A 16,202-nucleotide genomic window follows, 5' to 3' on the forward strand; every position below is an offset into this window, starting at 1 on the left:
CTCATTGACTCAGGCAAAATACCTATAGTGACTTTGGACATCCCAACCCATTTTTCAGCAATTCTGATTTTTAGAAAGTCCTTTCTTATTCTGAAATAAAACCTACAACTTTCACCCACTGGTCCTATTATATCAAAACATGAAATTAGAGAGTAGTCAGGCCTATCCAACCAAAATCGAGATTAATATTGACTAATGATCAAATTAATTAATTAATATTTAATGAATGTTTTGTTAGCACTTACAAGGTGCCAGGGCCCCTTCTGAAAACTTTACACGTATTATCAACAGTCCTATGAGATGACTTCTTTTATTATCTCAGTTACAGTCAGTATCTGAGGCTCTCTCCTACTCCAGATTGCCTTCTCTTTTCTAAGTGAAACATTTCATATCCTTCCAAGCTCTGAATGATCCTTTTGGCTAGCCCTATCTTTCCAAAGAGAGTTTCTGGAAGTGCATGTGGTTCATATATGGTCCCTGTGGTCTTTGTTCAGTGGAATATTTCCTCCTCCATACTGGTCTCTGTTAACGTCTCTCTGCCAATTGCTTGGGTTCTTTAATCACACCAGTGACATTCAGGGACCTGTAAAATCACATCTAGCCTTCCACAAGCTTTTTTTTTTTTTTTTTCCTTTTTAAAAACATCCTTATGTTCTGTATATACTCAATTGAAGTTTTAAGAAATACCATTCTATTGAACTTGCTGGTTCACCTATCCTCCTGTCTGTCCACTGGGGTTTCCATGTCTCAGGTTCTGCCATCCAGCTCCTTCATCCGTCCTCCTAGGTTCTTGTCACCCCTGTGAAGTCAGTGGGTCTAAGCAATGGCTAAGGCCCAGGAAGTTGCCTCATTTTGCCTTTCTCCAGGAAGCAGATAAGTGGTTTTGAAAAACATTTCTAAATATCTCTCTGACTTGGTTTTTATTATAGTAAATAACCATCCTATTTCTTGGAAAGCCAATGGACAGTTGATGCATTTATTCTAGAAAAATATTTTGGGCCTGGCTGTCACCAAATAGATCCCTGTCTCCAGCACTTGTCTTTCTGGGTCCTGCCTAGTAATTAGTGTTGTCCTAAAACACTAGGAAGAAACTAAAGAGGGTAATTTGTGGAAGAAGTCACTGTGCTGTGGGGAACGGAGTCCCCCTTTCAGAGGGCATCTCAGTTGTTTCCTTCCTTCATTCCTTATGTGTCTTAGGGGATTCTGTAATTGTATTAAAAAATTCCAGGCAGGTTGTACACTCAGGCTAGGTGATCTTTAGTTAGTATTTCCTGTTTTATGGCAGGATTGGTAGGGAAAGGCAGATGGGAAGATGATCAGGGCACTGAATTGGATGAAGCAAAGAAAGCAAGACAAAGGAGGTGGAAAACATCGAGATCCACCAGGCACCTGCTGTTCCCTGGGCACTGTGCTCAGTGTGTCATCCAGTGAGGCCAGGTGTTCTACCCACAGTCAGATGAAGAAACAAGCTCTGAGAGGCAGCAGGACCTGCCCACGGTCATATTGCTGTTGAGTGTTAAAGTCAGGATTTAAACTAGGGTCTGAAAGATTCCAAAGGTGTAGATTCTTTTGACTACAGCCAGATGCCTCAGGTCCTTCTCAAGAAGAAGGTCAGGTGAGCAGTAGAACTGGAAAGAAAAACATAAGCAGAGAGCAATAAAGTTAGAGGGAGAGGGATCTGCCATGGACCATTTGAAAATTCCATGGTGATGTTTATTGCTCTTTCCTAGCTCCTGGCTCTAAGTGTGCAGAGAGTCTAGGCCACCAGGGAAGAGATTATTTGGGTCACTTGCATTATGGTTGGATGACAACCCAGGGTTTAGTTGAAGTTTTGTCAGGATGGAACACATTTTCAGAAAGAAACAGACACATTTTAGGAAAGAGAACCATAAAACCAGTATCTTTATAACTTGTCCTATTTTCTGGTTGACTTCTACATAAAAATTAGAGGGAGATTTTTCAGAACAAAACTGTTTCCAATATACTAAATTGAATTTTGTATTCAAAATACAAAGTGGTTTTACCACTTATATACTGTATCTGGGATCCTCTGCCTTTCTCCCCACAGTGTGATCGAGGCTATTACCTGTATGAGTCATGGTGATCATGAAGTTGGGGGTAGATACAGTTCTTCCATAGGTATTCTACACTGCCCATACAGTGATTTCTCCTAAGGACCATTAAGATCCTAAAAAGATCAAAAAATAGGGACAAATGGAACTTAGCTATCAGGGAGCTGACTTTGCTGTCAGCTCTTAAGTATCAAAGTATTCTCAAGTGTATCACTGACTGGGAAGGCAGACCTGTAGCCTGGATTTCCTGTCATGGTGGGGATCTTGTGACTTGGCCATCAGAGATTTTCTTTCAAGTTCTTTTTTATCCATGCCTGTGTCATTTAACAATAAAGACAGGTGGTATTTCTGGAAGCACACGACTTCCAAAGCTGAACCTCTAGTGTCATGTCTGGAATTAATTGAGAATAGGAGCAGCGGGGGACATGTAGTGTTCCGGGTGGTGTCGAGTCTTTCTCTGGCCCTTCTCCCACTAGCAAGCCAAGCTACAGCAGCAGATGGACATGCAGAAGAACCACATTTTCCGTCTGACTCAAGGGCTGCAAGAAGCTTTGGATAGGGCCGATCTGCTGAAGACAGAAAGAAGCGATCTAGAGTATCAGCTGGAAAACATTCAGGTGAGGGTGGACAGAGGGAATCTGCTGAGGAGCCCTCTGCAGGGCTGGGTGTGACTCAGTGCAGGAGGGTGCTTAGCCTCTCGATGTTCTAGGTTCCACCCACAGCATGTATGTGTGTGTGTGTGTGAACCTTTCTCAACACTTTAATTATGAATATGTTTAATATTCATAGTGGAAGATTTCCATAGTGACCACCACCTGGATCCTACACTTAACTATTTGCTTATTTTTACTTTCTCATATATCTCTCCATCTTTTTTTTTTATTATTCTGATAAAACTGAAACTCCACACATAAATTTCAGCCCATGCTATTTGGGTTGAATTTTCCAGTGTCCTAACGACTTTACTTTTCATTTTCTTAAAGTACCAAATTTGGGAGTACACTCCTGTCTGGCTCTGAGGTTATCTTCCCCCCCCCCCCGCCCCATGGTTCCAGGTTCTCTACTCTCATGAAAAGGTGAAGATGGAAGGCACTATTTCTCAACAAACCAAACTCATTGATTTTCTGCAAGCCAAAATGGATCAACCTGCTAAAAAGAAAAAGGTGGGTCCAAGTGTGCGGCAGCTGGGAGTTGGCCATTTGACTGCATGGTTCCTGACTTAGTGGACACCACTGTGATGTATAACCTTGGGAACATAGAAGAAAAAAATGTGTATTTTCTTGTTTCATTTTGGGTTGAAAAATAGGTTTTTAGATAATCAGAATAGCCTTTAGCAGAGTATATCATCAATCAAGTCTAACTTGATGTTCGTGGCCCCTTAAGTTGTAGCGCCTTTCTGTGTTAGGGGAGTGGTTTTCCCCTCCCACTTAGTAGCTGGGGTGCCTCTCTGCAGAGAGAAGGACTTACAGGTAGGTCATGTATGCAAACCTGCTTAAACAGGTTCAGAGGTCCTTATGTAGGACTATAGTAGGATTAGCAGCTCCCATGTATGGGATTCAGAGGGATTAGTAGGTCGTACATCTGGGACTCTGAATCGGTCCTTAGGTTACCTGCATGGGACTCCAGGAAGATTTACAAATGATCTGGCCCAGTGGTTTTGATCAGCTAATGAAGAGACTGAACCCTGGGACTTGGAGTGCCCAACTGGATAGCCATACTCTCCATACCATTCTTTTTAAAATTAACTATGGATAAAAACCCAAACCATGGGCAGGGTTATATATAGGTACACATTATAAGTTGCTTTATTTTATTTTTTCAGTGCTGGGTATTAAACCCAGGGCCTTGGGCCTGGTAGGCAAGTATCCTACCACTGAGCTACACCTCCATCTCCAGAAAGTAGCTTCTCCAGTCTCGGCTTTCCCAACACACAGAAGCCCTCACACTAGTTTTGGCCAAGTGTTCGCAGTTTCAGGCCTCTAAGAACTTGCAGTTTCCTTCCAAAGGCCTTAGTACAACCTAGTGGCTATGGCAGCACTTTTATAGAAAAGGGTCTAATGACTTGGAATATCCAGGAGAAAGGCTTGGAGGACTAAGTTGGTGGTTGGTCCCAGTGTTCCTGGTGCCATCTCTACTGTACGGGGAAGTGCAGCATTCAGAGGTTACCTCCTGCTAAGCAGCCTCTGCCTGGTTGGATTTCAAACTTGCATATACTATGTTACTATATATTGCTAAGCTTATGATATTTAATCTTTTTATTTTAGCAGTGGACTGGTGTTTGGTTATGTCACTTGGTGTAGTCAGGGTGTTTCCATCTCTTATTTTTTAAGTTAATTTTGTCTCAGTTGCATTATTATATTTTCCTTTTCTGTGTACAGTAAATGTTTCCATTTTCATTTTTAGTAAGCCCCTTATTTTACCATCATTTTAGCCTTCATTATCAAATTTTGCTTTTTTTTTTTTTAAAAAAAAAAAAAACACCCCTCTCTGTGTCTTGTAACTAAGCCTCATGAGACAAATTCAAAGGCAAGAGTGACCTCTGAACCATCTCTCCTGGCTCCATACTCCATCTCTCCTGGTTCCATTTTTTTGAGGGGAAAAGACTCTCAGGAAATGGCTCTCCTGTCTTGGGAATGCTAAAGGAAGAGATGGTGGCAATTCAAGCATCTTTAACCCTCTTGGTGAAAACGTCCGCACCTCACTTTTTTTTCAGCTGGCTGGAATGCGCTGATGCTCAACCTACCCCTTCCCCCTTCACATGCCATTTTTACTAAACACACTTACAGTGAGTATGTTCCTAGCCTTGGTGGTCTGCTCCTCCCGAGTCAGCTTTCCTTTAGCTAGCGCACAGTGCCAGTTTCCAGGAGTTAGGAGATATCTCTGTTTCCATTGCTAGGGTTTATTTAGTCGACGGAAAGAGGACCCTGCTTTACCCACACAGGTTCCTCTGCAGTACAATGAGCTGAAGCTGGCCCTGGAGAAGGAAAAAGCTCGCTGTGCAGAGCTGGAGGAAGCCCTTCAGAAGACCCGCATTGAGCTCCGATCTGCCCGGGAGGAAGGTAGGGGCTCCATCTACAAAGCACTCCAGGCTGTGAGCGGGGCAGAGGGCTGAGCTCCATGAGATTGGCCAAAGCACCATTTTTGTTTATGGCCTCTGAGTTTTCAGTCCAGACACCCCGAGTCTAAAAAATTATAGCCTCCTCTATGTTCCCAAATTGGTATGACTTATATTCATTTGGTCTTGGGGCCTTGAAAGACAGCCCAGGGGCAGTCTGCCTAATCTGGTCCTCTTGATAACTCTGCTAACTCAAAATCACACTGGTCTCTCAACAGCTGCCCACCGCAAAGCCACAGACCACCCACATCCTTCTACTCCAGCCACAGCGAGGCAGCAGATTGCCATGTCTGCCATTGTGCGGTCACCTGAGCACCAGCCCAGTGCCATGAGCCTGCTTGCCCCACCGTCTAGCCGCAGAAAGGAGTCTTCAACCCCAGAAGGTATATTCTTATCTTAGTCTGTTTTCTGTTGCTATAACAAAATACCTGATACTGGGTAGTCAAGAAAAGAAGTTTATTTGGCTCATAGTTCTGGAGGCTGGGAAGACCAAGAGTGTGCCTTCAGTATCTGGTGAGGGCCTTCCTGCCGCATTATAATGTGGTGGCAGGATGGAGCAAGTGAGCTAGCTCAGGTCTCTCTTCCTCTTTGTATAAAGGAATGCCACTGTGGGAGCTCTAGCTTCACCTCCATTAACCCTAATGATTTTCCAACGGCCCCTCTTCAAATCCTGTCTTCATATGAATTTGAGGATTAAATTTCCAATGCAAGAACTTTTGGGGGACTCATTCAGACCATATTCATTCTTATGGGCCTGTTGGAGTTATGTAGAATTTTTTTTAACCTTCCAAGAAATGCAGTCATATGGTAAAAATTACAACTAATCCTAAGGAATAAAGAGCGAAATGTGAGTTTTCCCTCCCCTGACAGATCCCTTAACCCAGAGTCGTCAGATGCTTTTACTCATCGAGTTCTTTAGCCAGAGTTCATGAATGTAGCCATGTTATTAATTCATGTATCTTATATGAACAGATTTAAAGAATGTGAAAAAACTAAGCCTATTTTTCTCAGCTCCCCACCTTGTAAATAAATATCATAGCACACTATACTGTACGCTGCAAGACGCCTTTCAGATAAATGTTAGACACACATCAGGACACAGGGACTTACTTCATGCTTTCAGAGGACTACCCAGATGGTATGGGTATACGATTCACCTATTAAGCCAGTCCCCTGCTGTTGGGTACTTAGTTTGTTTCCCTGTAACCACAGACATGCTGCAGAGAATGGCCTGTACCTCTGTGGGTGTTGTGGCTGTGGAATAAACTGTTGGGAAATGAGTCATTGGGTTAAAGGTTACGTACATTTCAAGTGTAGATAGTTTGTGGCAGTTTATTTAGCTATTGACAGGGTAAGGAGTTTTATTTGTGTTCCTAAGTATTCTCTGTTCACCTTGAGATGGAAAGGACTTCTACAAAGGCCAAGGAGAGTGGTTTGGAAAGGCTTGGGGAAAACAGAGCAGAACCGTGGCTTAGCATCATGACATCACCATCAAAGCCGCTGGGGCTGTGAGTCTCCACGGCATTTCACTATTGCTCTTGTTTCTTTTCCATCACGAGGTGGTCTCTTCCTATGTTTACATAACACCTTGAGTCAAAGAGCTTTGCTCTAGAAGTCATCCAGATGGTGGTGGGAACCTAGAGGAAAGCGTGGTTCCTGGCTGTGGTGCTCACTGATGAGCACTGGAGAGCAGCCTCCCGGGAGGTGTGAACACTTCTTCTTCTCCGGCTGCGCCTTCCAGCTCACAGTGCATTGCTGTTATCCTTCATGAAGGAAAGGAAGACAGCCGACCAGAGTGGGTTCAGAGGGACATGTCCAGAGCTTTTCTATCTAAAGTTGCCTCTAATTACTTAAGTCACCGTTGAGAGGAAACCTGTTAAACTGAGGGTGAAGGGTTGGCCTTACAGCATAGATGTAAGAATCAGTTCTTTGAGACTAAAAAGTTGATTTATGAGCGAAAGGAGATCATTCCTGAAAAAACTGGACATAACATAGGGAATTCTTCAGTCAGTACATATACATAAAATTGAGAGATTCTTTAGTTCACAATAATTACTTTTAAATGGGATTTTTCTCCCGTATGTTTATCGGTGCATTTTAGTTGTGTGTGATGGTGAGCTTCATTGTTGCACATTCACACATTCAAACAACACGACAATATAATTTGGCCAATGTCATTCCCTGGGGTTTCCCTTCCATTCTCCCTGCCCCTTTAAATTGGATTTTGAAAAGCTCTAGATATATGATTTCATCTGAAAAGCAAAGCCTTTATGGCTAAAATATTTACAATTAATTTTAAAGCTTGTTTTCTTTATGTCCCCAAACACATACTATAGGATGATCAATCCACTAGGAAATAAAACCCAATTCCTGCTGGGTGCAGTGGCATATGCCTGTAATCTCAGCAGCTCAGGAAGCTAAGGCAGGAGGATTTTGAGTTCAAAGCCAGCCCCAGCAACTTAGTGAGGCCCTAAGCAGCTCAGTGAGACCCTGTCTCTAAATAAAATACAAAAAATGGCTGGGGATGTGGCTCTGTGGTTAGGCACCCCTGGGTTCAACACCTAAGACTAAAACAAACAACTTAATAACCATGTGGTGGGTACTTGAAGTTGATTCATAAAAATTTAGATGCATCTGTTTGTGTCAAAATACTTTCATAGGCTGCAACTAACCTACCCTAATGTTTTTTTTTAAAGACAGTTTTATTTAAAGATAATTCACATATGATAAAATTCATCCATTTAAATTGTACAGTTCAGTGTTTTTCAGTAAGATCTACTTTCTATCTCTGGATTTGCTCCTCTGGGTTCCTATCAGTGGGATCATACCATGCGTGGCCTTTTGTGTCTGGCTCCTTCCACGAGTGTGATGTATTTGAAGTTCACCCGCATTGTAGCAGGTGTCAGTACGCAGTTTCCTTTTATGACTGTATGCATGGTATTCCTTGGCACAGGGAATGATCATCAAAGGGCTTTTGGATCACCTGTACTTTTTTCCTGGCATAAATCATGCTGGTGTGGACAAGTGTTTTCAGTTCTCTTGGGTGTGTACCTGGGAGAGGACTTGCTGGGTCGGACGGTGATTCTGTTTAGCTTGCTGAGGACCTGCCAGGCTCAAGTCCAAAGTGGCTGCACCATTCCACTCTCCCCCTGGCCACGTACAAGGGCTCCAATTTTTCCACATTCTCACCAACTCTTTTTTTTCCATTTCTGGGTCGTAGATGTCCTTAGTGGTGGTGAAGTGGCATTGCATTGTGGTTTTGATTTGCATTTCCCTAATGGCTGTGATGTTGAGCATCTTTTCATGTGCCTATTGGCCATTTATTTATCCACTTTGGGGAGATATCTATTCAAATCCTTGACCCACTTTTTAATTGAGCTATCTTTTTATGACTGAGTTGTGAGAGTTCTTTATGTATTCTAGACACAAGTTCATAATCAGATATGATTTGCAAATATTTTCCCCTCATTTTGTGGGTGACTCCTCACCTTCATTTGCAGTACTCTGATGATTTAATTTTTTTCCCCTTTCAGAATATAGCCGGCGTCTTAAGGAGCGCATGCACCACAATATTCCTCACCGATTTAACGTAGGACTGAACATGCGAGCCACAAAGTGTGCTGTGTGTCTGGATACTGTACACTTCGGACGCCAGGCATCCAAATGTCTCGGTAAGAGAAGTGGTGGTGTATCTGTGGTGGGCCCTGTTTCTCCATCTGAGGAACCCATCAGGTGGAGGCCATGTTTTCCTAAGTTCCTCATCATGAGATGCATTTGTAGCCAAGCTCTTCATTTTAGTGGGAGGACACTATTTTTACCCCATTGAAGCAATGATCCTATACTCCTGGCTGCAGCTCAGGCTGTGCAGTGCCCTCATCTCTGTCGGTGTCCAGCCGTTTTGCCAGGATGGCTTCTCCCCGTCTTTTCCCACAGAACCACACAGACACATCCTTTGTGCACCTGTTTGTGGGCAGCCTGTATCAAACCCAGGAAAACTGGGTTGGGAGCATGTGGCTGTCTTGTTTCTGCCTCTGCAGAGGCCCTGCTCTTGGGAAGCCTTAAGGTCGAGCTGGTTGCTGGGCCTGTTTACAGTAGCTGCTTGGGTGTGAGACTCCCCAGGCTCGGCTGGAAGGCCACATTCTGAGCCCAGAGAGCATGTTTTCAGGGTGTTCACTGCTCTCCCCTAGAATGTCAGGTGATGTGTCACCCCAAGTGCTCCACGTGCTTGCCAGCCACCTGCGGCCTGCCCGCCGAATACGCCACACACTTCACCGAGGCCTTTTGCCGTGACAAAATGAACTCCCCGGGTCTGCAGACCAAGGACCCCAGCAGCAGCCTGCACCTGGAAGGGTGGATGAAAGTGCCCAGGTATTGTTGCAGGGTGGCTTGGGGTCCCCAGGTGTTGGTGCTGAAGGCCACGGGCCACTTCTGTTCTGATGCCTTTTTGAGGGTCCCCTCCCCTGGGTCCTTCAGACTGATTGAGCATTTTCCTTTCCCAATTTTCTTTTCCCAGGAATAACAAACGAGGACAGCAGGGCTGGGACAGGAAGTACATTGTCCTGGAGGGATCCAAAGTCCTCATTTATGACAATGAAGCCAGAGAAGGTAAATTAATAATTCAGGGGGAACTGCACTGCACGTGGCTAACCCAGGTCTCCCAGCGTTGGCGTGAAGGCGTTGTTTGGACTGCCTCGCGAGCCTTCTATGCTCTCCCATTTTTGAAAATTAAAAGCCAAATGACTTCTCTAAAGGTTATTGGTGCGATACTCACATCTATAGGTCTCCCCCCCGGAGAGCCCGCAGGGTGCTGCCCTGAAGATTCCACCTGCTAATGCCTCAGAGAACTTCCGCCTCAGCCAACTAACCCATAAATCCGCATCGTCATCAGAAATTTGACTGTGCCACTCATCTGACACACTTTATTTTTTTTTTTATCTTCCCTCTCTGCCTCTCTGCACACCTCTTTCCCTTCTTTGTTCTCGTGCGCCTCTCTCTACACGCGTCCCCTGTCTCTGTCCCCCCCTCTCTCTGCTCTGCTCTTCTCCCCTCGTTCTTGTGCCTGTTCTTTTGTTTTTCTTTCTGCCCCTTCCTCTTTGCACCAAGCTGGACAGAGGCCGGTGGAAGAATTTGAGCTGTGCCTTCCCGACGGGGATGTATCTATTCATGGTGCCGTTGGTGCTTCCGAACTCGCAAATACAGCCAAAGCAGGTGAGGGCAGGTGGGCCGGGCGTGGCAGATCAGCAGGGCCTGGAGGGGAACATGAGGGTTGGCTCTGCCAAGGAAGCCCACCTTCCCTGGCTCATCTGGCTTCATGGTGACGGGGACCGTGTGGTTTGGCAGGCTATCTTGTAACTCAGGGCCATCCCTGCCAGTGGGAATGGGGGAAGTCCACACCCAATCCTGTGCTCTCTGTGGAATCTCCTAGATGTCCCATACATTCTGAAGATGGAATCTCACCCGCACACCACGTGCTGGCCCGGGAGGACCCTCTACCTATTAGCTCCCAGCTTTCCTGACAAACAGCGCTGGGTCACCGCCTTAGAATCAGTTGTCGCAGGTGGGAGAGTTTCTAGGGAGAAGGCAGAAGCCGATGCCGTGAGTATGCCCGGGGGCAGAGTTCGGTAACTTAGCTTGGGATCCCCTGGGTTGTCCTGGTGTCCCTTGGGCTGCCCTCTGGGGGGTGACAGCACTAGACAGTGATGACCAGGAGTTCTGTGGCAGTGAGGTGAAACTCCAAGGCGGGAATGGAGCATCTCGAGCCCTCTGAGGCAGCTCTGAGGAAAGGGGAGGCAGCGGCTAGCCTGCTCTTGGGGCCCGAGAGAGTGTGTGACAGCGGTACAGCCACCTGTGCTCCCTCAAGGGCATCTGCTCTGCTGTTTACTCTGATGAGTTCTTTGGCTTAAAGGCTTGAGTTACAAGCACTTGGCCATGAATCAGCGCAGCGGGCTGCCACAGCCACGTTGACTTCAGGGAGGCTCTTCCCAACCTTCCTGGTTGCTCCTGCAGTATTTGCTCTTCTGTGGGCAGGTTTGAAGTCCTACTTATCCTTCAGATGTTAGGAACGTGGGTGTGCCTTGATTGGCATCACTCCCCCCAGAACGTTCGAAGGTGCAAACAGTGCTCATTGCTCATTGGCGTTTGCTCCACTCAAGACCCAACAGCTCTTTTCAGACACTTAGCTCCTAATAAACACTTTAAGGGTTTGCAGTTGGAAAATTCTTAACCATGAGCCTCCTGGAAAGAGCTGTGCTCGCTGGGCAGGCCTGTTTTTGTGAATGTTCTGTATCTCACATGTGAGCCTTTTACTGAGATCCACGTTGATATGTGTACAATAGGCCCGTGGCTGGGTTTTCTACGAGCTTCTGCCAGCGTGGGTTCAGGTAAAGAGATTCAGAGGCTGTTGGTTTGCTGCTGACCCCACTGTGCCTTGCACTTTTGCTGCAGTCTTGGGGGTGGGGGCAACAGGAGCTGTCCATGTGGCTTGCTAACCCTTTGCAGGTGAAATCTGTGTAGCTTCAGTTATTTCCTATTCCAGAGCAGCTCTGTGTCTACACACTCACTTCTGTGTCCAAGCCAAGTTATGACTCTGATGCTAATTAACAACCGCCCCAGAGAAACCCATAATATCTACATCTTGCCTTTGGAGCTCAGATAGAATTACTGGGCAAGAGGCCGGGGGCGTAGCTCTGTGGTGGAGTGCTTGCGTAACCTACACAGGTCCTGGGTGCTATCCCCAGTGCCAAAACCCAACAGCAACAACAAAAGGGGGTGGGGAGCTAGGAGAAAATGTGTTTTCTGAGTTTGACTTTAAGATTCTCTTTTTCGTTTCATCTTTTCTTTCACATATGAAAAGAAATTGCTTGGAAACTCCCTGCTGAAACTGGAAGGTGATGACCGGCTGGACATGAACTGCACACTGCCCTTCAGTGACCAGGTAACATATTTTCTGGGCACTGTCAGCCAGTGTATGGCTACAGCCACACACCGTCGAGAAAGGGAGGACTGTGTAGGCTTTGTGGCTCTTCTGCTTTGGGACTGTTATGGTGACGTGACTGTGCTTCACTTTGGACTTCTGTCCTTACAGGTGGTGTTGGTGGGCACCGAGGAAGGGCTGTATGCACTGAATGTCTTGAAAAACTCCTTAACCCACGTCCCAGGAGTTGGAGCAGTCTTCCAAATTTATATCATCAAGGACCTGGAGAAGCTACTCATGATAGCAGGTGTGAGGCCAAGGCACAGCCCTTTCCTTTACTTTTAAGGGAAACAACTTAAGAGCCAGGTTTCAGGCTTGTGAGGCACAAAGCAGGCTCTCCTGGTGGAAGGCTGGAGCAGCAGTGGCTCTTTCCTCCTGAGGGATGCCAAGCCTCAGCTGACAGGCCCTTTTTGTCCACGTTTGGTTCCCTTTTGGTGTTCAGTTGAGCATAGTCTGACACCTGCAAAGAACATCTCACCATTATGCCTATAGTGAAGAACGCTTAGATTAGTCAGCTTTTCATTACTATAATGAATCACCTGAGACATGCTATTAATGAAGAAAAGAGGTTTATCTAGCTTGTAGTTCTGGAAGTTCAAAGTCCAAACAGTACAGCGCTGACTGGGTGAGGCCAACCCTTGGCTGCATTACTTCATGGGTAGAGAGCATGGTGGGAGGGCTTTCAGGAGCAAGCTGACTCCACACAGGAGAGCTGGGTGGGACCAGACTTGCTTCCTCTATAATATCCCTCTCCAGCACTCAAGGGGTCTCACAAGAACTCCATTCTGAGAGCATGCCCCCAGGGACCTCAGGACCTTCCACTGGGTCTCACCACTTAAGATTCCATAGCACTTCCCACCAGTGCTACCCTGGGGACCAAGACTCCAATCACATGGACTCTTGGGGCTCCCCAGAGCATATCTAAACCATGGCGAGTGCCAAGCCTCAAAGATTCATCAAAGTCAAATTCCTTGTCCTGATTGCATCAGCAGCACTGTGGGCCTTGGCCTTCCTAGAGCTTCCTGCTCCTCACAGTCTCTGTGTGATTACTTCCTGATCTTTCTTATGTCTCTGAATACTCAGAGACATGTCATCTAGATTCACCATGGGCTCACATTTTTTTTTTTTTTTTGGTACTGAGGACTGAACCCAGGGGTGTTTTACCACTGAGCTACCTCTCCAATCCTTTTTTATTTTTTAAATTTTGAGGCAGTGTCTTTCAGAGAATCTTGAAAAGTTGCTGAGGCTGACTTGAACTTGCTGTCCTCTTGCCTCAGCCTCCTGAGTTGCTGGGATCACAGGGATGTGCCTCTGCACCTGGCTTCCACTTGCTAACATTTTGTTAGTTTCCTCTCTTCCTCCATGTGCAGGTATCCTACGAGCAAGGGCATTCTTTCACATGACCATGGCACAATTTTTTTTTCTTTGTTGGCAAATTTTTTTTGTCAGAGGAAAAACAGTATTATTGGCTCAGCATTCAAAACATGTTTTAGGTGTGGCTGGGTCCACAGACTGGCCCTCCTGGAATGGTGGCTCTGTACTGTCCCTTTCCTCCCAGCCTGTTGCCTTCCTCCATTCCTGTTTTCCTTCCTGATTATACTGTTGAGTAGTTTTAGGTTCACAGCAAAACTGAGAGGAAGGTACAGAGATTGGCATGCAGCCCCCTCCCACTCCCCAGCCCTCCGCATTGACAGCGTCCACACTGCCTGGTACGTTGGTTGCTGTTGAGGAACCTGCACGGGCACTTTGTCATTGCCCAAAGCCCACAGTGTCTGTTGGCCTCACCCTTGGTGTTCCACTTTCTCTGGGTTTTGGCAAACTTATGCTGGTATGTGCATGTGGGAAAGTTTCACATGGTATGATTTGTTTTTTGCCTTCAGGAAATTTTACCCTTGCCATAATACAATAGTCTGATATGTTGCCCACAGTCCGATTTTACCTGGGGCCCAGTAATGTTTTTTATAGTGTCTTCCCCTCAACTCATGGTTCAACCCAAGGTTGCGCTTAATCCTGTCTTTATCTGGAATGGTTCCCATCCTTCCATTTGTCTTTCTTGACATTGACATATTTGCATAGTCAAAGCCTGTTGTTTTATAGAATTTCTTCTCCTTGTTGCTCTCAGACATTCTTTCTTTACCCAGGAACATGTTTAAAAGTTCAGTTCTTCCTCCAATCTTATGTCTGCAGAATTTCCTCCCTTAGAATCTGGACTAAAAGGCCAAATGTTTTTATCTGAGATCTAAAATAGTGAGCATCCCTAATTTGAAAACCCGAGCCATTTTGAGTGCTAATGAGGTGCTACAGGTGAACAATTCCAACTGCCCTCACATGATAGACAAGTCATTGTCAAATTGCAGAAGCTCTTAAAGTATGTCATAAAATCATCTTGCAGCCATGAATATAAAGCATATATGAAACATAAAATAATTTTGTATCTAGACTTGAGTCCCACCCCCAAGTAATCTCATTATGTTTATGTAAATATTCCAAAATCTGAAATCTGAGGCACTTGTGATCTCAAGCAATTCAGATAAGGGGTGCTCAGTGTAGAGGGGGTGTATGGAAATCTCAGCAGCTTCTATTTGGAACTAGACCAGACCTCCCTCCCAGTCTTCACTACTCCCTTTACGCTGACAGAGGCTGCTCCTTTCCTCAGGAGAAGAGCGGGCCCTGTGTCTGGTGGACGTGAAGAAAGTGAAGCAGTCCCTGGCGCAGTCGCACCTTCCCGCCCAGCCAGACATCTCGCCCAACATCTTCGAAGCTGTGAAGGGCTGCCACTTGTTTGCTGCTGGCAAGGTTAGTGCTCCTCGGGCCTCCGCTGGTGGAATCTCCAATGTCCTTGAAGTTGCCAATAGCTCCTTAACCTGACCTTGAAAGTCAAGCATCCCTCAGACTGGTTTGAATTGCTGTTGCTTCCTTTGGGCCTGCAAAATGATCTGGGTAGCCATGAAATTTGCACAGGTTTTGAATTGGAAAGAAACACAAGAATAAGATGAGCAAAACTAAAAGATTGATCCGTAATTTTAGAAGTATGTATGTGTGATGAGCATTTTTTTTTTTTTAAGAAAAAAAAATCCTAATATAGAACCCCATGTCTGATCTGGATGGAAAGACAATTTATTACTAGAGATTTACAGATTCTAACTTACGAAATTTAAACAGTCATTCCTCAGTGTCTGAGGGGGATTGGTTCCAGAACCACCCCCAACAACACACCAAAATCCGAGGACTCTTAAGTCCTTTGTACCCTGTAGGATAGTAGTGTTTGTACCTTTGTATATGACCTGTGTACGTTTTCCCAAGTTCATGAAATCATCTCTAGATTATTTACAATACCTAATTCAATATAAATGCTATCTAAGTATTTATTCTGTATTGTTTAGGGAATAATGATTTTTGGTACAGAGGCAGGTTTTTTCCTGCTGAATATTTTCAGTCTGTGTCAGTTGAACGTGCGGCTGTGGAGCCTGTGGATGCTGAGAACCAAGCATGCCACGGAGCCGCTCACCAGCACTCAAGGGATTCTCTTGTGATTTCTAGTATATTGAAATTTTGCCCATAAACACGTTTGTTTGCCTTCTCCTTTAAATGTGTTTTATCATGGTCTGGGGCTGTAGAGCACCTGTCTAACATGTGTGAGGATGTAGGTTCAATTCCCAGCATCACAAAAAATAAATAATTTTTTTTATTAAAAGTGAAGAATATTTATGGACATACACAGACCTCCACACACAACTCTAGTGAAGCCTGGAGCAAGCCACTTCCCCTCGCTCCAGAAATAGCTTGCTGGTCATTGCTCAGAAGGCTACTCAGATGGCATTGACTGAGCAAACCCCTCTGTGTGTGACCTCAAAGACCTCTACCCTAGGGCTACAGGACTAGACGGGGAGGGGACCTTTTCCTTCCCTGAGGTTACTGATGCTCGGTCTTTGATTTCACTTGTACTAACTGTAAACAGAGGACACTTTGGGTTTTATTGAACAAGTGCTTCTGGCGTGGCATTGCTTCATTGGTCATTAATTTTTGCCTTTGCCTTTGTTTT

At 45.3% G+C, this 16,202-nt stretch overlaps 1 protein-coding gene across 11 annotated transcripts in view; it reads left to right on the forward strand.

Moving 5' to 3' along the window:
* Window positions 1–16,202, forward strand: part of Cit (citron rho-interacting serine/threonine kinase) — a 157,735-nt gene that overhangs the window by 128,834 nt on the left and 12,699 nt on the right. For 8 of the 11 annotated variants that reach the window (XM_078039028.1, XM_078039029.1, XM_078039031.1 and 5 more), the window contains 12 exons: window positions 2,549–2,689; window positions 3,128–3,235; window positions 4,969–5,131; window positions 5,406–5,570; window positions 8,721–8,858; window positions 9,375–9,555; window positions 9,701–9,792; window positions 10,291–10,395; window positions 10,613–10,782; window positions 12,041–12,121; window positions 12,272–12,407; window positions 14,817–14,956. In XM_078039028.1, coding sequence (XP_077895154.1) covers window positions 2,549–2,689; window positions 3,128–3,235; window positions 4,969–5,131; window positions 5,406–5,570; window positions 8,721–8,858; window positions 9,375–9,555; window positions 9,701–9,792; window positions 10,291–10,395; window positions 10,613–10,782; window positions 12,041–12,121; window positions 12,272–12,407; window positions 14,817–14,956 — 1,620 coding nt within the window. The remainder of the gene's footprint in view (window positions 1–2,548; window positions 2,690–3,127; window positions 3,236–4,968; window positions 5,132–5,405; window positions 5,571–8,720; window positions 8,859–9,374; window positions 9,556–9,700; window positions 9,793–10,290; window positions 10,396–10,612; window positions 10,783–12,040; window positions 12,122–12,271; window positions 12,408–14,816; window positions 14,957–16,202) is intronic. The other 3 variants (XM_078039030.1, XM_078039033.1, XM_078039036.1) reach the window with 1 other exon arrangement.

The sequence above is a fragment of the Ictidomys tridecemlineatus genome, chromosome 2, assembly GCF_052094955.1.
Source record: "Ictidomys tridecemlineatus isolate mIctTri1 chromosome 2, mIctTri1.hap1, whole genome shotgun sequence".
NCBI classification, from domain to species: domain Eukaryota; kingdom Metazoa; phylum Chordata; class Mammalia; order Rodentia; family Sciuridae; genus Ictidomys; species Ictidomys tridecemlineatus.